This window comes from Salvia miltiorrhiza, chromosome 6 (genome assembly GCF_028751815.1).
Source record: "Salvia miltiorrhiza cultivar Shanhuang (shh) chromosome 6, IMPLAD_Smil_shh, whole genome shotgun sequence".
Classification (NCBI taxonomy): domain Eukaryota; kingdom Viridiplantae; phylum Streptophyta; class Magnoliopsida; order Lamiales; family Lamiaceae; genus Salvia; species Salvia miltiorrhiza.
This window is the reverse complement of record NC_080392.1, coordinates 1,332,509-1,352,098: the sequence shown is the minus strand read 5'-3', so window position 1 is coordinate 1,352,098 and position 19,590 is coordinate 1,332,509. Positions and strand designations below refer to the sequence as shown.

The window sequence follows — 19,590 nt, the reverse complement described above, 5'->3', positions numbered from 1 at the left end:
CTCGAGACATTTTGCCGTGATCGTCGTATTATAGTGTCTGTTATGATGTTTTTAATTATCTTTAAACGCGTTAATCTATTTTATTTAAGCGACTTCGAGCTAAACAAAAAGAATTTGTCTTTTATCTCTGAAATATGTTAAAAAGAAAATGAGATATTTTGTCAATGCGGTCTAGTTCAAGTGGAAAAGCTAAGGCACCAAAAGTTTCTTCTTTGTGAGAAGTTTTGGATTCAATCCCAAACGTGTGGGTAGTGTTCCATCTCTGTGTGGTGTGAATGTTATGCACGCAGGCGGTTATTTTTCCACCCCTATGTGGTGTAAAGGTTTTGTTTGCGTGCGGATTTGATTATTTAATTATATATTAGATACATTTTATAATTTTTAAAATAAAAATAAAAAATGAGACATTTGAATTTGGTCCCTCACAAAAATGACACTAAACAAAAATTACAACTGTATTTGGAGGATTAAAGATTTTACACCCGCGTTCGCATACATATATAATTTTTATTTGAAAATGTGAATGGAAAGTAATTCTAAACACTTGAATTATGAAGATTTACGGTGAATTGCATAAGCTAGTATATATGTTGCATAAAATGCTTGTAATTTGCATAAGTTGCTTGTAATGACTACATAACAATTTTTAATTAATTAGATAAAATTTTCGCTCCCTTCAGGATTCGAAACCAGGTAAAAAATTATGCAGTATTATACTGCAACTTATGCAACATTATATACTGGCATATGCAATCATTCTCGTTTCTCACGAAAGATAACATTTTCATTTCTCAGTATAACTCATCTATATATATGTATATATGTATTGGTGATTAGCTACACCATCAAATACCACTAATTTTTATGACACACGTAATAACTACTCAACCTCATGTCACTAGCAATTTTTTTTTTTTTTTTGTAGTGATAATTTTAGAATTTGTATATTTAGGTGCAAATAGTGGAAGGACTAATTATATCCTTTCCTAATAATTTAGTTATAATCAATTATTTATCAATTAATATTTGATCTCTCGGTCTGAAAAAGAGGTATTTGATCTCTCCAACCTTATAAAGATCAAATTAAAAGAAAAGAAAAAAAAAAAACATTAAAAACGAAACTATGACTCACGGCTGTCTTCGCGCCACGGCAGCAGCAGGGCAGCTCCCGCCCGCGCCCCTTTTCCACCGGCAGCATTAAACGGCGGCGGATTTCAACTCCCACAAACAACAAAATCAAGAGAGCTGAAAAAAATTGTTGCAACAATGGATCATTACAAGATATTGGGGATTCATAAGAGCGCGAGCAAGGAAGAGATCAAGCAAGCTTTCCGCAAATTGGCGATGGAATTTCACCCCGATAAACACTCCCAATCTCCCAAAAGCTTGAAAGATTCCGCCACCGTAAAATTCAAGCAGCTGTCGGAGGCCTACGAGACTCTCATCGATGACCGCAAGCGCGCCGATTACAATCTCAGAAGAAATACATACGGGAACGGGCCTCATCAAAATCAAAATAATCGATATAATTACCACTACGGCGGCGACGGCGGCGGCGGCGGAGGCTATGGTTATAGAGATCCTTATGCTAATAGGTATAGTGGATCGGCGAGAAGAGGCGGCGGCGGCGGGGGTTTCGTGAGATTTGAGATGGGCCTTCGGTATCTCACCACAAAAAGTTTTCTTCTCAATGCCACTCTTATCAGGTAATTAAATTAAATTTCCTTTTCAAGCTTGATTTTTGTTTTTTTCTTCTTTTAATTTTTTATTAGTTTGGATTAATTGTTTGTAATATCTTCATAGCTTCATTGTCAATGATGATTGAAGTGATTGTGATGATTGTTGGAAGTGCATGTCTTATTGAAAGTCTGAAATTTGGATTGATGTTTAAAATTTGATACCAAGTTTGCCAATGGAGATAGATGTATTTATATATTGGAGTAAAATGGTTGCTTTAGAAGTTTTTTTGAAGCAATAATGACCAAACTTGGCAAGTTCAAAGCCGGATCACAGATGTATTTCTTCAGATTAATTCTTTAGATGACATTCTAGATGCTTGGTTTTTGGATTGAAATGTCACATTTAGCTATATGAGACGACGAAAGAGCTATAGTGGTAGATCAGAATGATCATCACCTTTCTGTTTATGTGAGAGTCCTATTGAGCAAATTGAAAACACCCGAGAGTGTTAGAGGCCTAACTCGACAGTTTAGAATAAAATTTATGGAGTGCTGAGTAGTGTCCGTGAACCGTTGATGTAGATATTGACTTTGGATTAAAGAAGGATACTCTAAACTTGAATAAGTATGGTGTGATGCATTTGGTCAAGTAAAGTAATAAACATCTCAAACCTCGGGTTTTGCTTGCTGCATTTCGTGTCTGTTTCAAGGTTTGGATGAGCATCAGTGTAGAGTTCATACTTAGTTTCATTAAGTATACTGTCTATGCATATGTAATCAAAGTGCTTTTTGGTGTGTTGATAACGGATAAGTATTCTGTTTATCTTAGAATCGACTTTGAAATTGCATTCGAAGTTGCAAATGGTGCATTTTTGGAACCCTAAACAACCTAAAGAAGCTACATTGTAAAATTCTTGAGATTATAAATCACTTTCCAAGGACTTTTCAACATCTAATAAGTCATGAGCTACTAATTTTCTGTTCTCAAACTAGAACCTGTTCGGCTTAATTAATGAAGCAAGAATGATGATGATGATGACAATGACGCCCTTAATTTAAGAAAGGCGAGTGTAAAACTTTGGAGATTGATTTATTTATCAATATGCGCCTAAATAAAGCTCAAATCAACGACCACAGTACTTTGCTTAGGTAGTACTGTGTTCCTTGAGTCTCATTTCAGTGGCGTTTTTAGTATTATTCCTAATTTTCTCTCTTACGTTAGGTATGTGTATAGAATTCAGTAGTGCATGTTACTTTCGTGCCCTATGTTGTGCTTCTTGTTCAAATATTTCAGAGATGGTTATATTCAGTCACTTTTATGCTGTAAATTTGTGATCATATTCAGTTCAAATTTCTTGGATAAACTCATATATGAACATGTGCTCATGTATTCGACAAATAAAAGATTAAAAATATAGACGCGATCCTTTATTTGGCGCTCTCTCTACTCACATAATCTCTGCACCAGTATCTTGTTAGGTGGGATGTTTATCATTGATGCTAGCGGCAAGGCACTATGGAAGATGCATAATACGGGGGTATCCTCTCGACTTTTATCCCATGCTTTCGTGCTTCTCTCTCCAGTTCTCACTCTACCTTAAATAACATCAATGGAAGATATCTGAATGTACCAGAGCTTAGTAATCAATGGAAGATTCTTTAATTGCAGAAATCTTTCGAAGAGACGATGGAGTCCATAGAAAAAGCTAAAGCTAGCAAGGATAGCTCTGAATGAGCGTCGTCAATGCTGATATCTCAAGGCGATGCACTCCGGTCTGATGAAGCGAGCCCGGTGCATGGGCCAAGTCTGAGTATGGTGTGCAGATGCAAACTATGTTACACTAAATTTCATTCTGTATGTATTCATCCTTGAGCATCATTGAAATAATTCATCCTACTTCATTGTAGGACACACACACATACACACAGAAAACGAATTGGAGTTTGGATCGACTTATGTTGATATTTCATGTGCATATTGTAATGTAGATTATATATAGTAAGGGGTATGGGTATGAGATTCATATCCTGGTGTAAAATGGAAAGTGAAATCAGTGATCCATGTAAGCATACTTAGAGCATTCACAAGAAGCTTCTCTTGATATGCAAACGTATCCATCTCATATATAGACAGGGACGGAGCCGGGGGGGGGGGGGGGCTAGAGCCCCCTCCCAAATTTTGAGTTTTTTTTTTAAATATATATAGATATATATATTTATACCTATAGTATAAAATAATTTTATTTTATAAAAGAGTATTTGGTTATTATATTCTTTCATATATACTTAATTTAAGGATAATTTTGTTATTTAAAACTATATAATCTATGAAATATTGTTTGTTATTATTACTATTATACTTGTCTTTTAATAAAAAATGCCTAATATGTATGAAATGCTAAAAAAAATTATAATGTATGGAAACTAATTTGTAATATATAGAAAATATATAATCTATGAACATGTTGTTTGTTATTATTATTATTATGCTTGCCTTTTAATAAAAAATGTCTTAAATATACGGAATGTCCAAAAAAAGTTTTGTGATATATTGAAACTATATAATCTATGAAAATATTGTTCGTTATTATTAGTATTATACTCGTATTTTAATAAAAAAAATACCTTAAATATACATAATGCCCAAAAAAAAATTATCGGGGGCCCGTACAAGTTCAGTCCCCCCGAACTTAATTCCTGGCTCCGTCCCTGTATATAGATGCAACTCGATGAACACCTTCTTCATGTAGGACTCGTTCATCTCATATCAACAAGCTTGTGTCTCTTAATATGCAAACATATCTATGTCAACAAACAACTCAACTTTCCAATCGAAAATTCGAAATAATAAGTGATTTTGCAAAAAAAAAAGAGAATTTACAATTGGAGTTTAGATGGGAAAATAGTTTTGCTATCATTATGCTATTATATAGATAAAATCAAATTCTAAATTCTAATAATGGATGAGAAAATTTAATATTATAATTTTCAATTCATAATTATTACTATAAGACGTGTGCTAGTTTTTATATCTATGTTAATTAATTTTAAATAAAGAAATATGCGAATATCTACATAGATTATTAAAATTAAAATTGAAAATTTATTGATTAACACTAAATTAAGTTGGTTAATTAATTTAATTATAAAAATTCTTTAAACAAATTAATTGCATATACATATATCTATATTTAGATATATTTTAATGTAATTAATAATTAAATTAATAGCTATTAATGGTGATATTGATAAAGTTTTGACGGAAAAATATTAGACAATTGGTTTAGGTTTTAAGTATATAGATATGTCAATGTCAATTATTGTATGTTTTTTTTGAATTAAATCATTGTATGTTTATAATTATTCAAAATAGAAAAACAATAAAATAATTTTTAATGGGTCCCCCAATTTTGATGAACTCTTTCGCGGCTATCTTGTTTTTCAAGACAACACTGTTACTACTACGCATCTACCCATCAATGGCAATTCTCCCAAACCTAAAACACACACACACACACCAATGAGCTGCCTTTACAAAATATTGGGCGTCGCAAAGACCGCAAACAAGATCGAAATCAAGCAAGCCTATCGGAAACTCGCCGTGCAACTCCACCCCGACAAACACACCCAATCCCCTCCGCGAACGAGAGCCGCCGCCGTCGAAAAGTTCAAGCAGATCACCAACGCTTACGAGATTCTCGTCGACGACCGCAAGCGCGCCGCCTACGATCTCAGATCTAATCAAAGCGAGTCTCGTCAGCATAACCGGCAGGAGCGCTCGAATGCCGGTCAATCTCGTCAGAATAATCGCGGCGGCGACACAAAATCATCCGCGGAGGGCGCTCAATCTCGCGGCGGCTACACAAAATCATCCCCGGACGGCGGAGGCGAGGCGAAATCTCCGAACGCCGCTCAGTCTCGTCAGAGACATCATCTGAAACTCCGCGCCGCCGCCGCCTTGAGACATCTAAGGCGCGTGTGCGTGGAGTTTTTGAGGTGAGAAACATTCATTCCTTCAATTTTTTTTCTGGTTATCACATAACATTCATGTTTGCGAATAACTTAATTAGGGCAGATAAGGAGCCAATGTATATGAATGTTGTAATGCAGATCTTTATGAATGAAATTAAATTGAAAATACTTGCTAGAAAATAAAAACAAATTAAACTTGTTTGTGTTTGCATCAGATTCACAGTTCAAGTAATCGTGGAAACTGTTGTACGCGCCGCCGTAGAAATGCTGATACGCCTCATGCTGGAAATTTTGATACAGTTGATCAAGGCTATTTTCCAACCTAGTTCCAAGGTATTTATGCATGAAATAAAACGTGATATATTAATTATTCATTTTTTTAGTATACAATCAATCGGAAAATCCCACCATCACAACTAATCTCCTTTTTGTATACATTTTTGTATACATTTTTTCCTGTGACTGCAGCACAACGATGAGAAGAAGAAGAAGTAATCCTTTGAAAGAACTCAGATGAAGTGCTAATCTCGTTTAAAAGTTTTTTAAGCTAACGGAGTGTATATAAACTGTTGGATGAATTTCCTTAATTGGTTTTGAATGACATTAGATTTTTATTGTTCGTGTACATGAATCCATTACTAACTAAAATTATTTGATGCTTTAGGTGTTGGAGAATTGAGGTTCTGGGTTTGAGTTAATTTTTTTTATTTACTTATATAATTTGTAAAAAAAATAAAAGTCATTTGATGTTCACAAAATCTTGGATACACCTGGGTGTACCGTACAATCGGGTTGACCCATATCCATAATAGTATTATTTATATGGGTTGAATCAGGATATGGATTCAAATCAGGGTATGGGTCAAAATTTTAGTGAAGGTATAACCCGGTTGTACGGTACACCCGGGTGTACCCAAGATCACCTCTTTGATGTTTGGTTCCTTGTAATATCTCATTTGTAAATTGAATAAGTATAGAAATTGAACGGCCAAAATATGTATAAAGAATTCACAAAAACTTGTCTACAACCGAGTGTGTTGTACGATCGGGTTGATCCATACTCATAATAGTGTTATTTTATTTATACGATTCAGATCAAGATATGGGTTGGGGTCAGAATGTTGATAAGGAATGTTGATAAGGAACTAAGATGTGGGTTTTCGAGTCAGAATGCCAATAAGGATTTAAGTATGGGTGTAGTACAATTGTGTGGTACACCCTATTGTATCCAAAACCACCTCAAAAAATTAATTTTGTGTCCACACGAATAATGCGGCATGAATGGAATAATTCATTGATTTATTTTAAAATTACAATTGATAGTGTAACTAATTAATGGAGGTTTTAATGTGATTCATTTTAGATGTACAAATTAAAAAATTATAATTATTTAACAAAATATTGCATCTTTATATATGTAAGAGTTGCATATTATTGTGTAAGTCTTTGTTGATATGTCATATATTTATACATGTAGTATTTGTTTATTATAAATATAATATTGTCAATAAGAATATATTAATCATTTTCTTAAAAGTAACTTTTCGAGTCCAACTAGCTCAATGGATTAGTTCGAAATCCGAATATTTAGAGTTACAATCCACACTCAAATAATTCGATAACTCGATAGGCCGGCCCAAAGCCCGGTGGATTGACCCGATCGACATGGACATCTCTATGTACTACGCATCATCACCATCAATGGCCATTCTCCAAAACCTAAAACACCAATGAGTTGCCTTTACAACATATTGGGCGTCGCAAAGACCGCAAGCGAGATCGAAATCAGACAAGCCTATCGGAAACTCGCCGTGCAATCCCATCCGCAGACGACAGGCGCCGCCGTCGAAGAGTTCAAGCGGATCACGAATGCTTACGAGATTCTCGTCGACGACCGTAAGCGCGCAGCCTACGATCTGATCATCAGATCTAATGAAAGTGAGCCTCGTCAGCGTGAACCGCAGAAGCAGTCGAATGCCGGTCAATCTAATCGCGGCGGCTACACAAAATCGTCTCAGTCTCGTCGAAAACGCCGCGCCGCCGCCGCCTTGAGATTTCTAAGACGCGTTTGCGTGGGATTTTTGAAGTAAGAAACATTCATTCCTTCAAACTTTTCTGCTGGTTATCACATTTCATGTTTGCGAATAATATGCAGTATACTACTTTACTTGATAGAATTATTTGTTTGTTTGTGTTTGCATTGCATCAGGTTCACAGCTCAAGTAATCGTGGAAGCTGTTGCTAATTTTGATTTTGTTGATTGTTTTGTTGATTTGGTTGATTAAGGCTCTTTTCCAATCTATTTACAAGGTATATATGTAGTATGAAATAAAACGTTGAATCTATATCTATATAAAAGCTCATCCAAAACTAGAGTGATTTCTATACCAATCACTATTTAGTCCTATCTTAAATTTGGTAATTAACAATTAATTAAAGCATTAAATATGATAATTAGTTGATATCATAAATATGTCAATATTGACTAATTCATTCACATATTAATAGTCGGTTATATGTATGCACATGTATATAATCTAATATAGTACATAACATATGTATGTACATATCAATGTACTTATTTTTTGTGATTTATTTCATATAATATAGATAGATTAGAATTAGTACATAACATATGTATATTTATGATGATTTATATATATATTTTGTTTATGGTAATTAGTTCACACCTACAAATATTATAGTATAGTAATTAATGATTCCTTCAAATATATCCATTATATATAATGTAAGAATAATGAATTACATTATAACATGAAATATGATAATTTCTCACATAATTTCAAATTTTCAATTATTCCATTAAAATTCTAATTTTTTTTTTGAAATATTTATACCAATTATATTTGATCTATAGAGTCTAAAAGAATAGTTTTCTTTCTCAAGCAATAAATAACTTTTCTACTAATCTCTTTATCTTTACTAGTGTATTACCCGTCGAATTTCGACGGGTACATATTTTCTTGTAATTTATATATTTTATTTTATTCTTATGATAATTATATAAAATAAGTTTTTATGTAAATTATTTATATAATTAATTAAATTAAATTAAATTAAATTAGTAATACATTTTAAATTATATTAATCTCAACAACTTTTAGCAATTAAATTATTAATTTTGTTGAGATCATAAAATACCCATTAGTTTTCATATGAAATTTTATAAAAGTTGACGCGTAAGAAAAAAAAAAAAAGAGTAGAAATACATATAAATTTGACATAGGTATGATGAAGGATTGATTTGTTGCATTTGTTGTTACAAGATTTATTAATTTTGTTCAATTTTTTTTTATTTTGCCTTTTGACCATAATTTTATATGGAGTTTGAAAAATCATAATTGAATTGAGAGTATCATATAATTCCGAGCTTCTAAAACATTACTAATTATGAAAATAATCTTGCATGATATTTAAAAGACCATAACTGATTTATCAAACATCGTATCATTTGGAATTTTAAGACCAACCAAGTTGTGGGCATCATCTCGTCGTAAACTTGACAGATCACCTCTAACTTTTGAGCATCATCTTGTCTGAAACTTGAAAGAGAATCATCTCATCTAAAACTTGAAAGAGCATCATCTCGTCTGGAGTTTTGAGCATCATCTCATCTAAAGTTTGAGAGAGCATCATCAAATATGAAATTATATTCAACCATGACTCCAATTGTCAACTATCTAACAAACATAACTCTAACAATTTAGATATTTTATTTATATATGTAATTTTATTAGTTCAAACTCTAGAGTGAAATGAAATAGAAGAGTTCTTAAAGTAGTAAAAGAGAGAGCGTGTGCTTTATTTCATCATCGTAGATATTTATAGGCATTACAGTCGGGGTAAAGTAGTAAATTCGTCTGATCATCTATTTCGCATGCTCGCCATTAAACTAATTAAGGATATTATTAGATTATAACTTGTCAGGTCGTTGTCCCCTAATTACAGAGCTGGATTATGTCATCATCATCCCGCTCTGTCTAGTAGCTCTGGATTTCCTTCCTTGGGACAGACTTCTACTCTTTGGCTCCGCTCTGCTAAGTAGCTCTGCCTTCTGGCGAATTGTCTCTTGCGTGTGGCTCCGCGCTCTGGCTCCAATAGCTTAGCTCTGACTCTGGATCTGGCGATTTGGCTCTGGCTCTGACTCTAATGACTTAGCTCTGACTCTGGATCTGGCGAATTGGCTCTGGCTCTGACTTTAATAACTTAGCTCTGGCTCCGGCAGCTCTGCTCTGGAAGCTCTACTCTGGCAGCTGTGCTCTAAATGCTTTGCTCTGGCAACTCTGCTCTGGTTAGCTCTGGCTCTGGCATCTCTGCTCTGGCAACTTGGCTCTGGCCCTCTGCTCTGGAAGCTCTGCTCTGGTTAGCTCTGGCTCTGGCAGCTCTGCTCTGGAAGCTCTGCTCTGGAAGCTCTGCTCTGGAAGCTCTGCTCTGGCAACTCTGCCCTGGTTAGCTCTGCTCTGGACTTTTCCCTCTGCCTATTTCTCACAGCTTCTTTGCTCCTTGCTACTCATCTTTGGTATTCCACTTTGGTATTCCAAGCAAAGCCACGTGTCGTGATCTTAGGACCTTGCATATTTCACCCCTCATCAGATGTGTTATGAATCAAATTTAATTAATTAAGATTAAGAGCATGAACGTGATGGTGATGATGATGATGATGAATGGACTTGCCAAAACTCGGACCTTCTTTCTGCAAGGTTTGCTCTGCTCCCTAAACACAGCAAAAGAAGAATAAATCACTATGAAATATATGGACCCAATCAAATGTAATTTACATATTCCGTCGAAAGGCTTATAACATATCTTTCACAAGTCAGAAACAAATTTTATTCAAATACGAAACACTAAAATTACACAGCAAAAGGTTTGCTTTGCTCCCTAAACACAGCAAAAGAAGAACAAAAGTACCTTGTGTTGGCTGAAAAAACACGATGCAGCGTAAATCATTATTAACTAAGGAATTTATAGCTAAAAATCTAGGTTATAAGTTTCCATTGTTAAAATTCTTTCCAAAATTTGTTCTTTCTAAAATAATAATCATTCTATATTTAAAATAGTGAAACACGTTATTAAATTAGGAAACTAATTTAATACTTACCATAGGTGTGTAGGAAGAATCACGGCAGATCCGGAAATAGAGGTATCAAAACAGAGAAGTCGTCGGTGTGGTGGGGGTCGACGGCACGGTGGGCGAACTCCAGGGCTCAGCGGTGACTCGGCGGCGGACGAACCGCAAGCTCAGCGGCAACTATTTCGCCGGAGTCTAGAAGAAGGAACGACAACGGGTTATAGGAAAAAGAAATCTTAGGGCTCTTGTATTAATTGCTTCAAATGGAGAATTCTCATGGGTTTAAGAAGTGGAAATATAATTGAACTAATTAAGGAATGGAAGAGGGAGTCAGAGATGAGGTGGAGCAACGCCGCCCTTAGGACGGCGGCGACTTCGGAATTTAGAGGGAGAGAGAGGCGGGCAGTTTAAGGGAGGAATCAGGGCTCGATTTGAGTGTGCAATCAACTTTAGAGAGAGAGAAATATTGAGAGAAGAGAGAGACAGTAAAGGGGGAGACGACGCTGACCGGATTCAGGGACGGCGGCGATGGGGTGAGGAAGAGGGAGGCGTGACTTTTGTTTTAAAAGTAAGAATGAGAATATATTAGAAAACTAATTTAATACTTACCATAGGTGTGTAGGAAGAATCACGGCAGATCCGAAAATGGAGGTATCAAAACAGAGAAGTCGTCGATGGGGTGGGGGTCGACGGCACGGTGGGCGAACTCCAGGGCTCAGCGGTGACTCGGCGGCGGACGAACCGCAAGCTCAGCGGCGATTATTTCGCCGGAGTCTAGAAGAAGGAACGACAACGGGTTATAGGAAAAAGAAATCTTAGGGCTCTTGTATTAATTGCTTCGAATGGAGAACTCTCATGGAGTTTTTAGAGGGAGAGAGAGAGAGGCGGACAGTTTAAGGGAGGAATTAGAGCTCGATTTGAGTGTGCAATAATCAACTTTAGAGAGAGAAAATGATTGAGATAAGAGAGAGACAGTGAAGGGGGAGACGACGCCGATCGGATTAAGGGACGGCGGCGATGGGGTGAGGAAGAGGGAGGCGCGACTTTTGTTTTAAAAGTGAGAATGAGAATCTATAGATTGGATTCTCAAATGCCACGTTGGAGATTGAGATTGAAAAGAAAGAATTTGAGGCCTGTCACGTAGGCTAAGGCCTGATCGTATAATAGAATAGATATTATTATTATTATTAATTATATTTATTAAGATTAATTTTTATCTAGATAAAATAAATAATAAAATTTATTAATTTAGATTAGATGTAAGTTAATATTATTACATATATATATATATTATTAATTATATTTATTAAGATTAATGAATCTTTATATGGAATGTAATAGTTAATTAATTAATAAATGATGAAGATTATATATGGTAAATCTTTATATGAATCTAATTTTTATCGAGATAAAATAAATAATAAAATTTATTAATTTAGATTATGTGTAAGCTAATATTATTATTATTATTATTATTATTATTATTATTATTATTATTATTATTATTATTATTATTATATATATATACATTTATTATTAATTATATTTATTAAGATTAATGAATCTTTAGATAAAATATAATAGTTATTAATTAATAAATGATGAAGATTATATATGGTAAATTTTGAAATGGTGAGATTCTAGATATGCCACATAGGTTAAGGCTTAATCCTATTATATAATAGATGTCAACGCTAATCTTCTTATTTTATTCGTTAATTTTTCTACTAATATTCTTATTGTATGTGAAAGAAAACTATTCTCATAAATAATAAGTTATATTTTTTCTACTAAAATTAACTTACTAATTTTAGATTCTTTTTTATTTTTTATTTTTTAGTTTATCTTCATTTCGTCTACTCCAAATCATATTGGTAAATATATTAGTTATATAGATTGGCTAAAATAAATCAAAAGTCTCTTTAAGATATAAACCATGAACCATTTTTTGCATTTAGATCATAAAGATCTACAGTGAATTCATCATTTTATTGGATGGTTCTGTGTTCCAATCCCCTATAAGCCCCCTCCCCCCCCCCCCAAATTCATCACTTTTACTGCAAATGAACTATCATCGCACCCCGTGCAATACACATGACATATTTGTATTTTCATATCTATATCTATCTATATATATATATATATATAGGAATGGGATCATATAGATCTCAATGCTTATAATAGATCCCTAGATCCAAATCTTGACCACACATTTATGACATGTGGCGCATCAAGATGGTGACACGTGGCAAGGATTCCAAGGCAAAATCTGGAGGGGTAAAATTGGAATGTAATTTTCGGATTTAATAATTAAAAAAAATATATTTTTTTTTAGATTTTCTCAAAATAGATATATTTTAGATGCATATAGTTTCACACAAAGATGCATAAAGTTTTCACATGAAATGCATAACTTTGAACAGAAAAATGCATTTAATTTTTCCAGTTTTGGTATTTTCACCACCCCACCCCATACCACCCCCCAATCCAGCCCACACCACCCCCCAACCCTCCCCATTACCACCCCCAAAAATATGCATGTTTCACATGCATATAAAATCAAACAAAAATGCATAAAGTTTTCACATAAAAATGCATTAAATTATACAAAAAATGCATTTCATTTTAATAAATCTGGTAGTTTCGCCACCCCACCCCTGCCCCTGCCCCCTGCCCCCCCCACCCCACCCCACCCCCCCACCCCCACCCCCCCCCCAAAAAATTTTTTTTTTTTTTTCAAAAACTGATTTTCTAATTGCTGGCCCACCCCCACCCACCCCCCACCCCCCCCACCCCCCACCCCCCACCGACCCACCCCCCCACCCCCCCACCGACCCACCCCCCCACCCCCCACCCCCCCCAAAAAAATTTTATTTTTTTATTTTTTTAAAAACTGATTTTCAAAAAAAAAAAAATTTTTTTGGGGGGGGGTGGGGGGGTGGGTGGGTGGGTGGGGGGGGTCAGTGGTCAGAAAATCAGTTTTTGAGAAAATAAAAAAATTAAAAAAAAAAAAATTTTGGGTGGGGGAGGGGTGGGTGGGGGGTGGGGGTGGGTCAGTGGTCAGAAAATCAGTTTTTAAAAAAATAAAAAAAAAATTTTTTTTTTTGGGGGTGGGGGGGTGGGGTGGGGGGTGGGGGGGTAGGGGGTGGGTGGGGGTGGGGTTCTGGGGTGGGGTGGGGTTCTGGGGTGTGGGGGGTGGGGTTGGGGTGGGGTGAAATCTTATGCATATTTATATGAAACTTTATGCATTTTTATATGAAAGTTCATGCATTCTCGTATGAAACTTTATGTATCTAAAATATACATATTTTGAGAAAATATAATTTTTTTTTTTTTTTTGAATTTCAAAAATTACATTCCAATTTTACCCCTCTCCAGATTTTGCCTTGAAATGCCTTGCCACGTGTCACCATCTTGATGCGCCACATGCATAAATGTGTGGTCTAGATTTGGATCTACGGATCTATTATAAGCATAGGGATCCACCGGAACCCAACCCTATATATATATATATATATATATATCTATATATAAACACAACCATTTTCAAAAATAGTAAATTATTTTTTCCCGCCAAAAATCACTTTACTATTTTTAGAAATAATTATATTTTTTTTAATTTTAAATGGCATATCATATTTATGTATTGATAATTTTGGATCAACAATTAATAATTAATGTTACAATGACATAACTCATGACAACACATTAATTTTAATATTTTAACTGAATGTTATTTCTATAGTGACATGTAATAAACTTAAGAAGATTTACTTATACACAATTAATAATATATTATGTTATATAAATGGTATATTCCATACAATATATGTGTATATATATATATATATATTTATCGATTTTAATCTATAATAGATAAGATATTATAGTCTATGAATGTTCATTAATTTAATCTAATATATATCTATAAAATAATACTATAGAAGGGGCAAAAACATGCAAATATTCTAAATTATAATTGTTTAAACAAAATAACTCATAATATCAATATTATATATATGTAATCAAAGTAGTTCATTAAAAGTAATTTGTCACTCACATACACAAACATAAAAGGAATAAATTTTCACCTTTAAAAATTTGAGGACTTTATAGAGTAGTAGCTCTTAATCAAGACAAGTGATCTGCTACATTTGTTATCAACTTTATAATTTTTCAATGAAAAACACTAACTAAGATGTGAGTAGGATTAAAAAAAATTAGAATAAAATCAAATTCGTTATTACAATTTAAACTTATGAAAATGATCAATTTTTTTCATGAAGCATCTATTTTTATATAAAAAGAAAGCAAAAATGTGAAAATGTCAATTCAAAATGATTTCACTTCATTGAATTTTTTTAAAAAATAAATCATTTACTTTCTTAAAAAAATCTTAAACTTTTATGTTATCTTATGTCATTTTTTTCCCATTCAATTTATATATTCCATTAAAAAATTAATTCATTTTAGCTTCAAATTTATTTATTTTTTAAATCATAAATTCACACGACAAAAGAGTATAAATTTTAGTGTGCTCAAAACAATCATCAAACTTCTTCTCATCTTTATTGTCCTGATACGCGTTAATTTAATTCTTTGATTCACTCTAGCATTAATGTATTATCAAATAATAAATATGGACAGGTTAGGAATATACTTGTATAATTTTCTTTTACAATGATTTTCTTAATCATTTTGCATGATTCAATCAGCCTATATAACTGGGACGAATGAAGTATTTTGAAAAAATTCAGAGTTGTATATTATGCATCAAATAATAAAAATTCTAGAAAATCTTTTTTACTACTATGCATAAATAAAGTTTTAGAAAAAAATTATTTCATAATAGAAACCTAAAATAAAAACAGATGAATATTTTGATGGACATTTTAACTAGCTAATAATGATAGTTGATAAAAATATGTTGTTAATTGATATTGGTCATTGATTTAACTTACATACAACTATAAAAAGTCACCTTTATTTAAACAATTATAGTATTAGTGAGATCTCTCTTATATAAATTTAAAAAATTATCAATATTATCTTTTAAGCTATAAAAATATTAGTATAATATAAAAAGACATTCAACATTAAAAAGTATAGATTACTTATACTTTTAAATAATTTAGTTAAATAACTATTACCGTGCATCGCACGGGAGCAAAACTAGTTAGGGTTTATTGCTGGAAAATACGTTTAAGTTTGTCAATTATCTTGTGTATATCATGACTTTTATTTTTTGCCAAAAATATGAATTTAAAAATAATTATGAATTGTCCCACGATTGACCATTTCGCCCAAATTTAATATGATGTCACAGTGAAAAATAGCAAGTCGTGGCCCTCGTGGGACTATTCTGCTCTATTGGTGGCAAGGTTGGACGTTTCAAAATCAATTCATGTATTGTCACAATACAATCCATTATATTTTGAAGTAAGAAAGATGCTACAATGTTATAGATATATTATTCATTTTTGTAGTAAACAAGCCAATGATTTCACCATGGAACATCAACCAGAAAATCACATGCATCATCACAACTAGTGATAACTTTACGTAATTCCTTTCTGTTTACATTTTTGTCTTGATTGCAACGCAAAGAAGAAGAAGGAGAATGCGTATGGATTGAACAGTAAAAATATGTATATAGAATTTTATATATCCATGAATGGAATAATTCATTGGTTTATATTTTTAAAATTACAGTTGATAGTTAGTAATATAGTAACTAAATGGAGGCATCCATTTTTTCTAAAAACTAAACAGGAGGTATTGAATGTGATTCATTATATAAGTAATAGTCCATATATTTTATGTTTTTTATTGTCAAATTTCTTTGCAGTTCTTTTTCATAAAATATTTCTTGAATTTTTCTGTATGGGTTTGTTATACATAACTTCTATAGTTTTGTGTCCTTAATTTCTACTTAAGTTTTCTAGGAAAAAAAATATGAATTTCTTATAATTTTTATTTTACAATTTTAAATTGTGAATAAATTATGTTTCTATAAGTTAAAATATGAAGGCTGGGAGTCTAATTTTTTACGACAATGCATAAATGGGGTTGAAAAGGGGTCAATTAATTGCATATTTGCATATAAATCGTTTTTCTCATTTTTCACTCCAATTAAATCTGTATTAATTTTTTTTTTTTTCATTTTGCTATCTCTCTCATTTCTCGACAATAATAAATGTTGAAGTGACCGTATGAAATCCTATATGTCCAAATATGTTTACGGCTACTTCAGCTGGTTAGGGATGAGCAGCGGGTCGGACCCAAACTGATCCGTCGAATTTGATGGACCGAATTTTTTGAAATGTTGGACCGACTCAGACCGAATCCTGAGTGTGGATCGACTCGGGACTGGACCGGACCGAATTCGAGCAACGGGTCCGGTTCGGTTCGGATTCCGATCCACCGACAATGTAATTTTTTTTTCTTTTTTTGTTTTGTTCTTAATTTTTCTGATACACAAATATTCTGATACACATAATTTCATATTCGTATATACATGACATACGTAAATAATCGAGCTAGAGTTTGTGAAATACAATCAATTCTATCAATTCTAGCTAATTCACCAATCAATCAATTCTTTGCATAACAGTGGCTAATTAAGAAGCTTCGAAATCATAGCAAATCAAGATTCATATATACAACATACATAAATATAAGTTACAAAAATATGGAGTTATTATTTCAGTCTCCAGATTTACTCAATGTAGAACAGTAGAAATTTGAATTTAAATTTTATTAATATTATTACAAATATTAAATATATAAAATAAATAATTAATTTATAAATATATGGGTCGGTCCGGATTTAACGGGTTTGACCCTGACCAACCCGAAAAAAATTCGGTCCTATAAATTTGACCCGACCCGAACTGTACATACATAGTGGGTCGGTTCGGTCCGGACAGAACCCGTCGGTCCGAGTGGATTCGACGGGTTCGATTTGGATTTGCTGACTATAGCTGGTATCTGGGTAATTGACTCTCTCGGCTGATGAGGTTGACTGATAACATCCTTTGTTTATTCTTCACAAACTAATCTCCATTATTTTAGGTAGCTTTTCTCTATCAGTAGGCTTGTTGATTAATAGACTTCTCTTCTTGTAGAATCTGTAAATTTTAAATTTTTGATTGTAAGCTGAAACCATACATAGAAACTGAGAGGCTCACAATCTTTGGCTACTGATTCTTTCTTGTTGATTTTCTTTAGAAATAAAGCAAGTTCTCTAACAAACGAATTGCAATCCAAATTACATTAGTTGACCATCATCATTAGGGGTTTTGGTATCTAATAAAGAAAGAACATATGAATTTTTCCAATAGATACCTCAACATATCAATTTCTCTTTCGTTTCTTTTTTTTCATCTCATAAATTATGATCAAAATCATCAAATTTACAATTTACGGCTTTGAATTTATAGAATTTGTATATATTTGATCATTCTAATTGTAAAGTACACACAATGCATCCATCCTAATTAAACTTTATTTAGAAAAATTAACAAACGTTAGTTGTGAATGCACGCGATTTTTCACAAAAATGAATCACTCTGCATAGAAAAAACATATTTTGATCCAATTTCAGCTTCAACGATATTTACAAGTTACAACCATAAAGCACCAAGATGAGGCACTTGCTTCATACATATACCTACACAACCACCGGCGTCTCGGCCTCTGGGCGGGTCCGGTGTCGAAAAAACGAGACACTTTCTTACATCTTATTCCTCAAAGAATACAAATATGAAAAACTGGAAACAAGGAATGCTGGTGTCTGAGAAAAGAGGAACTAGACTTAATTACAGTGGACAAAAAGAGACTCTTGATACATGGTACTAACAAAACAGAACGTTTCTCAGGAACTAGACTTAATTACAGTGGACAAAAAGAGACTCTTGATACATGGTACTAACAAAACAGAACGAGTCGAACGCTATGCAAAAGGATTGCCCCCGATGGATGCAACGGGGCCTTGAGCAGGGCTGCTCCTGCAAGAAAGCACCAACTGATTAGTTAGAACCGAGGGTGAGCTGAAAGCCAGTGTTTCTTGACAAAGAAAATGAAAGGAAAAAACAAAAAAACGTCCTATAAGAGCCGATGAAGCAATGAAAGAGAACTTACCTACGCGAAAACATTGATTTAGTAAAAGCCGAATATGAAATTCAAGACAACTTACTGTATTTGGGTGGTTGGCACTTGCCCGACTATATACCCGAAAGAGCCTGCTGAAAAAGCAGAGATTTGGTGTGATGTACAGTGGGAGAGTTTTAAAGACAATCATATAAATGAAATGAAAATACCATTTAGAGGATCAAATGCAGCGGCACCGGGGACGTATGATGCAACAGAATTCTGGGGAAACCAGGATTCATTCACATCATTAACATAGGTAGCCGGTGCCTGATTACTCGGAAGAGCTGCTTGCAACGAGCTCATGTCCCAGAATTGAGCCTAAACACACAATGGTATAATATGCAGAATCCTTTTATTCACATTTTCATTTTTCCACCTACCACACTTAACACACAAAATACCAATTTCTTAATTCTCGACGAAGGGAGTATTAATTATGTAGAGTAAACCCACTTTACAATAACAACAAAAGGAAAAGAAAAAAAAAATACTTTCAACTTGAAACATATTGGACATCTCAAGTCTTTGCTGTTGATTTTCTAAATGTAAAATAATATTTATATTTTTTCTCAATAAAGTTGAGATATTCCAAAAGTTGTAACTGCAATATCTCGATGCTTTTTAATTAATTCAATACAAGAAAAGTTGACCTGCAATAAATAATCCTTAAAGGCTCAAAACAAAGTTCGTAAC

The 19,590-nt window shown here is 33.4% G+C and overlaps 4 protein-coding genes across 5 annotated transcripts; 3 read left to right on the top strand and 1 right to left on the bottom strand.

The window, feature by feature from the left end:
- Positions 1-1,049: 1,049 nt before the first annotated feature.
- Positions 1,050-3,703, top strand: LOC130987743 (chaperone protein dnaJ 72-like). Its single transcript, XM_057911394.1, has 3 exons — positions 1,050-1,706; positions 3,148-3,217; positions 3,349-3,703. Exons 1-3 carry the CDS (start codon positions 1,267-1,269, stop codon positions 3,412-3,414), a joined length of 576 nt encoding a protein of 191 aa, XP_057767377.1. The 5' UTR covers positions 1,050-1,266; the 3' UTR covers positions 3,415-3,703.
- A 1,389-nt stretch (positions 3,704-5,092) lies between these two features.
- On the top strand, positions 5,093-6,328 carry LOC130987742 (uncharacterized). The gene is made up of 3 exons (XM_057911393.1): positions 5,093-5,675; positions 5,867-5,984; positions 6,120-6,328. The coding sequence occupies exons 1-3, from the start codon at positions 5,200-5,202 to the stop codon at positions 6,144-6,146; spliced, it is 621 nt and encodes a 206-aa protein (XP_057767376.1). The 5' UTR covers positions 5,093-5,199; the 3' UTR covers positions 6,147-6,328.
- A 1,043-nt stretch (positions 6,329-7,371) lies between these two features.
- Positions 7,372-8,305, top strand: LOC130987745 (uncharacterized). Its single transcript, XM_057911396.1, has 2 exons — positions 7,372-7,737; positions 7,861-8,305. The coding sequence occupies exons 1-2, from the start codon at positions 7,382-7,384 to the stop codon at positions 7,934-7,936; spliced, it is 432 nt and encodes a 143-aa protein (XP_057767379.1). The 5' UTR covers positions 7,372-7,381; the 3' UTR covers positions 7,937-8,305.
- A 9,987-nt stretch (positions 8,306-18,292) lies between these two features.
- On the bottom strand, positions 18,293-19,238 carry LOC130987747 (probable ADP-ribosylation factor GTPase-activating protein AGD14). Of its 2 annotated transcripts, none has more exons than XM_057911398.1 (3): positions 19,065-19,238; positions 18,941-18,989; positions 18,293-18,752 (listed from the first exon to the last, which is right to left on the bottom strand). In XM_057911398.1, the coding sequence occupies exons 1-3, from the start codon at positions 19,198-19,200 to the stop codon at positions 18,698-18,700; spliced, it is 240 nt and encodes a 79-aa protein (XP_057767381.1). In that variant the 5' UTR covers positions 19,201-19,238; the 3' UTR covers positions 18,293-18,697. The 2 variants fall into 2 exon arrangements, with proteins under 2 accessions (XP_057767381.1, XP_057767382.1); XM_057911399.1 differs by having other exon boundaries at positions 18,941-18,986; positions 19,065-19,232.
- Positions 19,239-19,590: the final 352 nt, after the last annotated feature.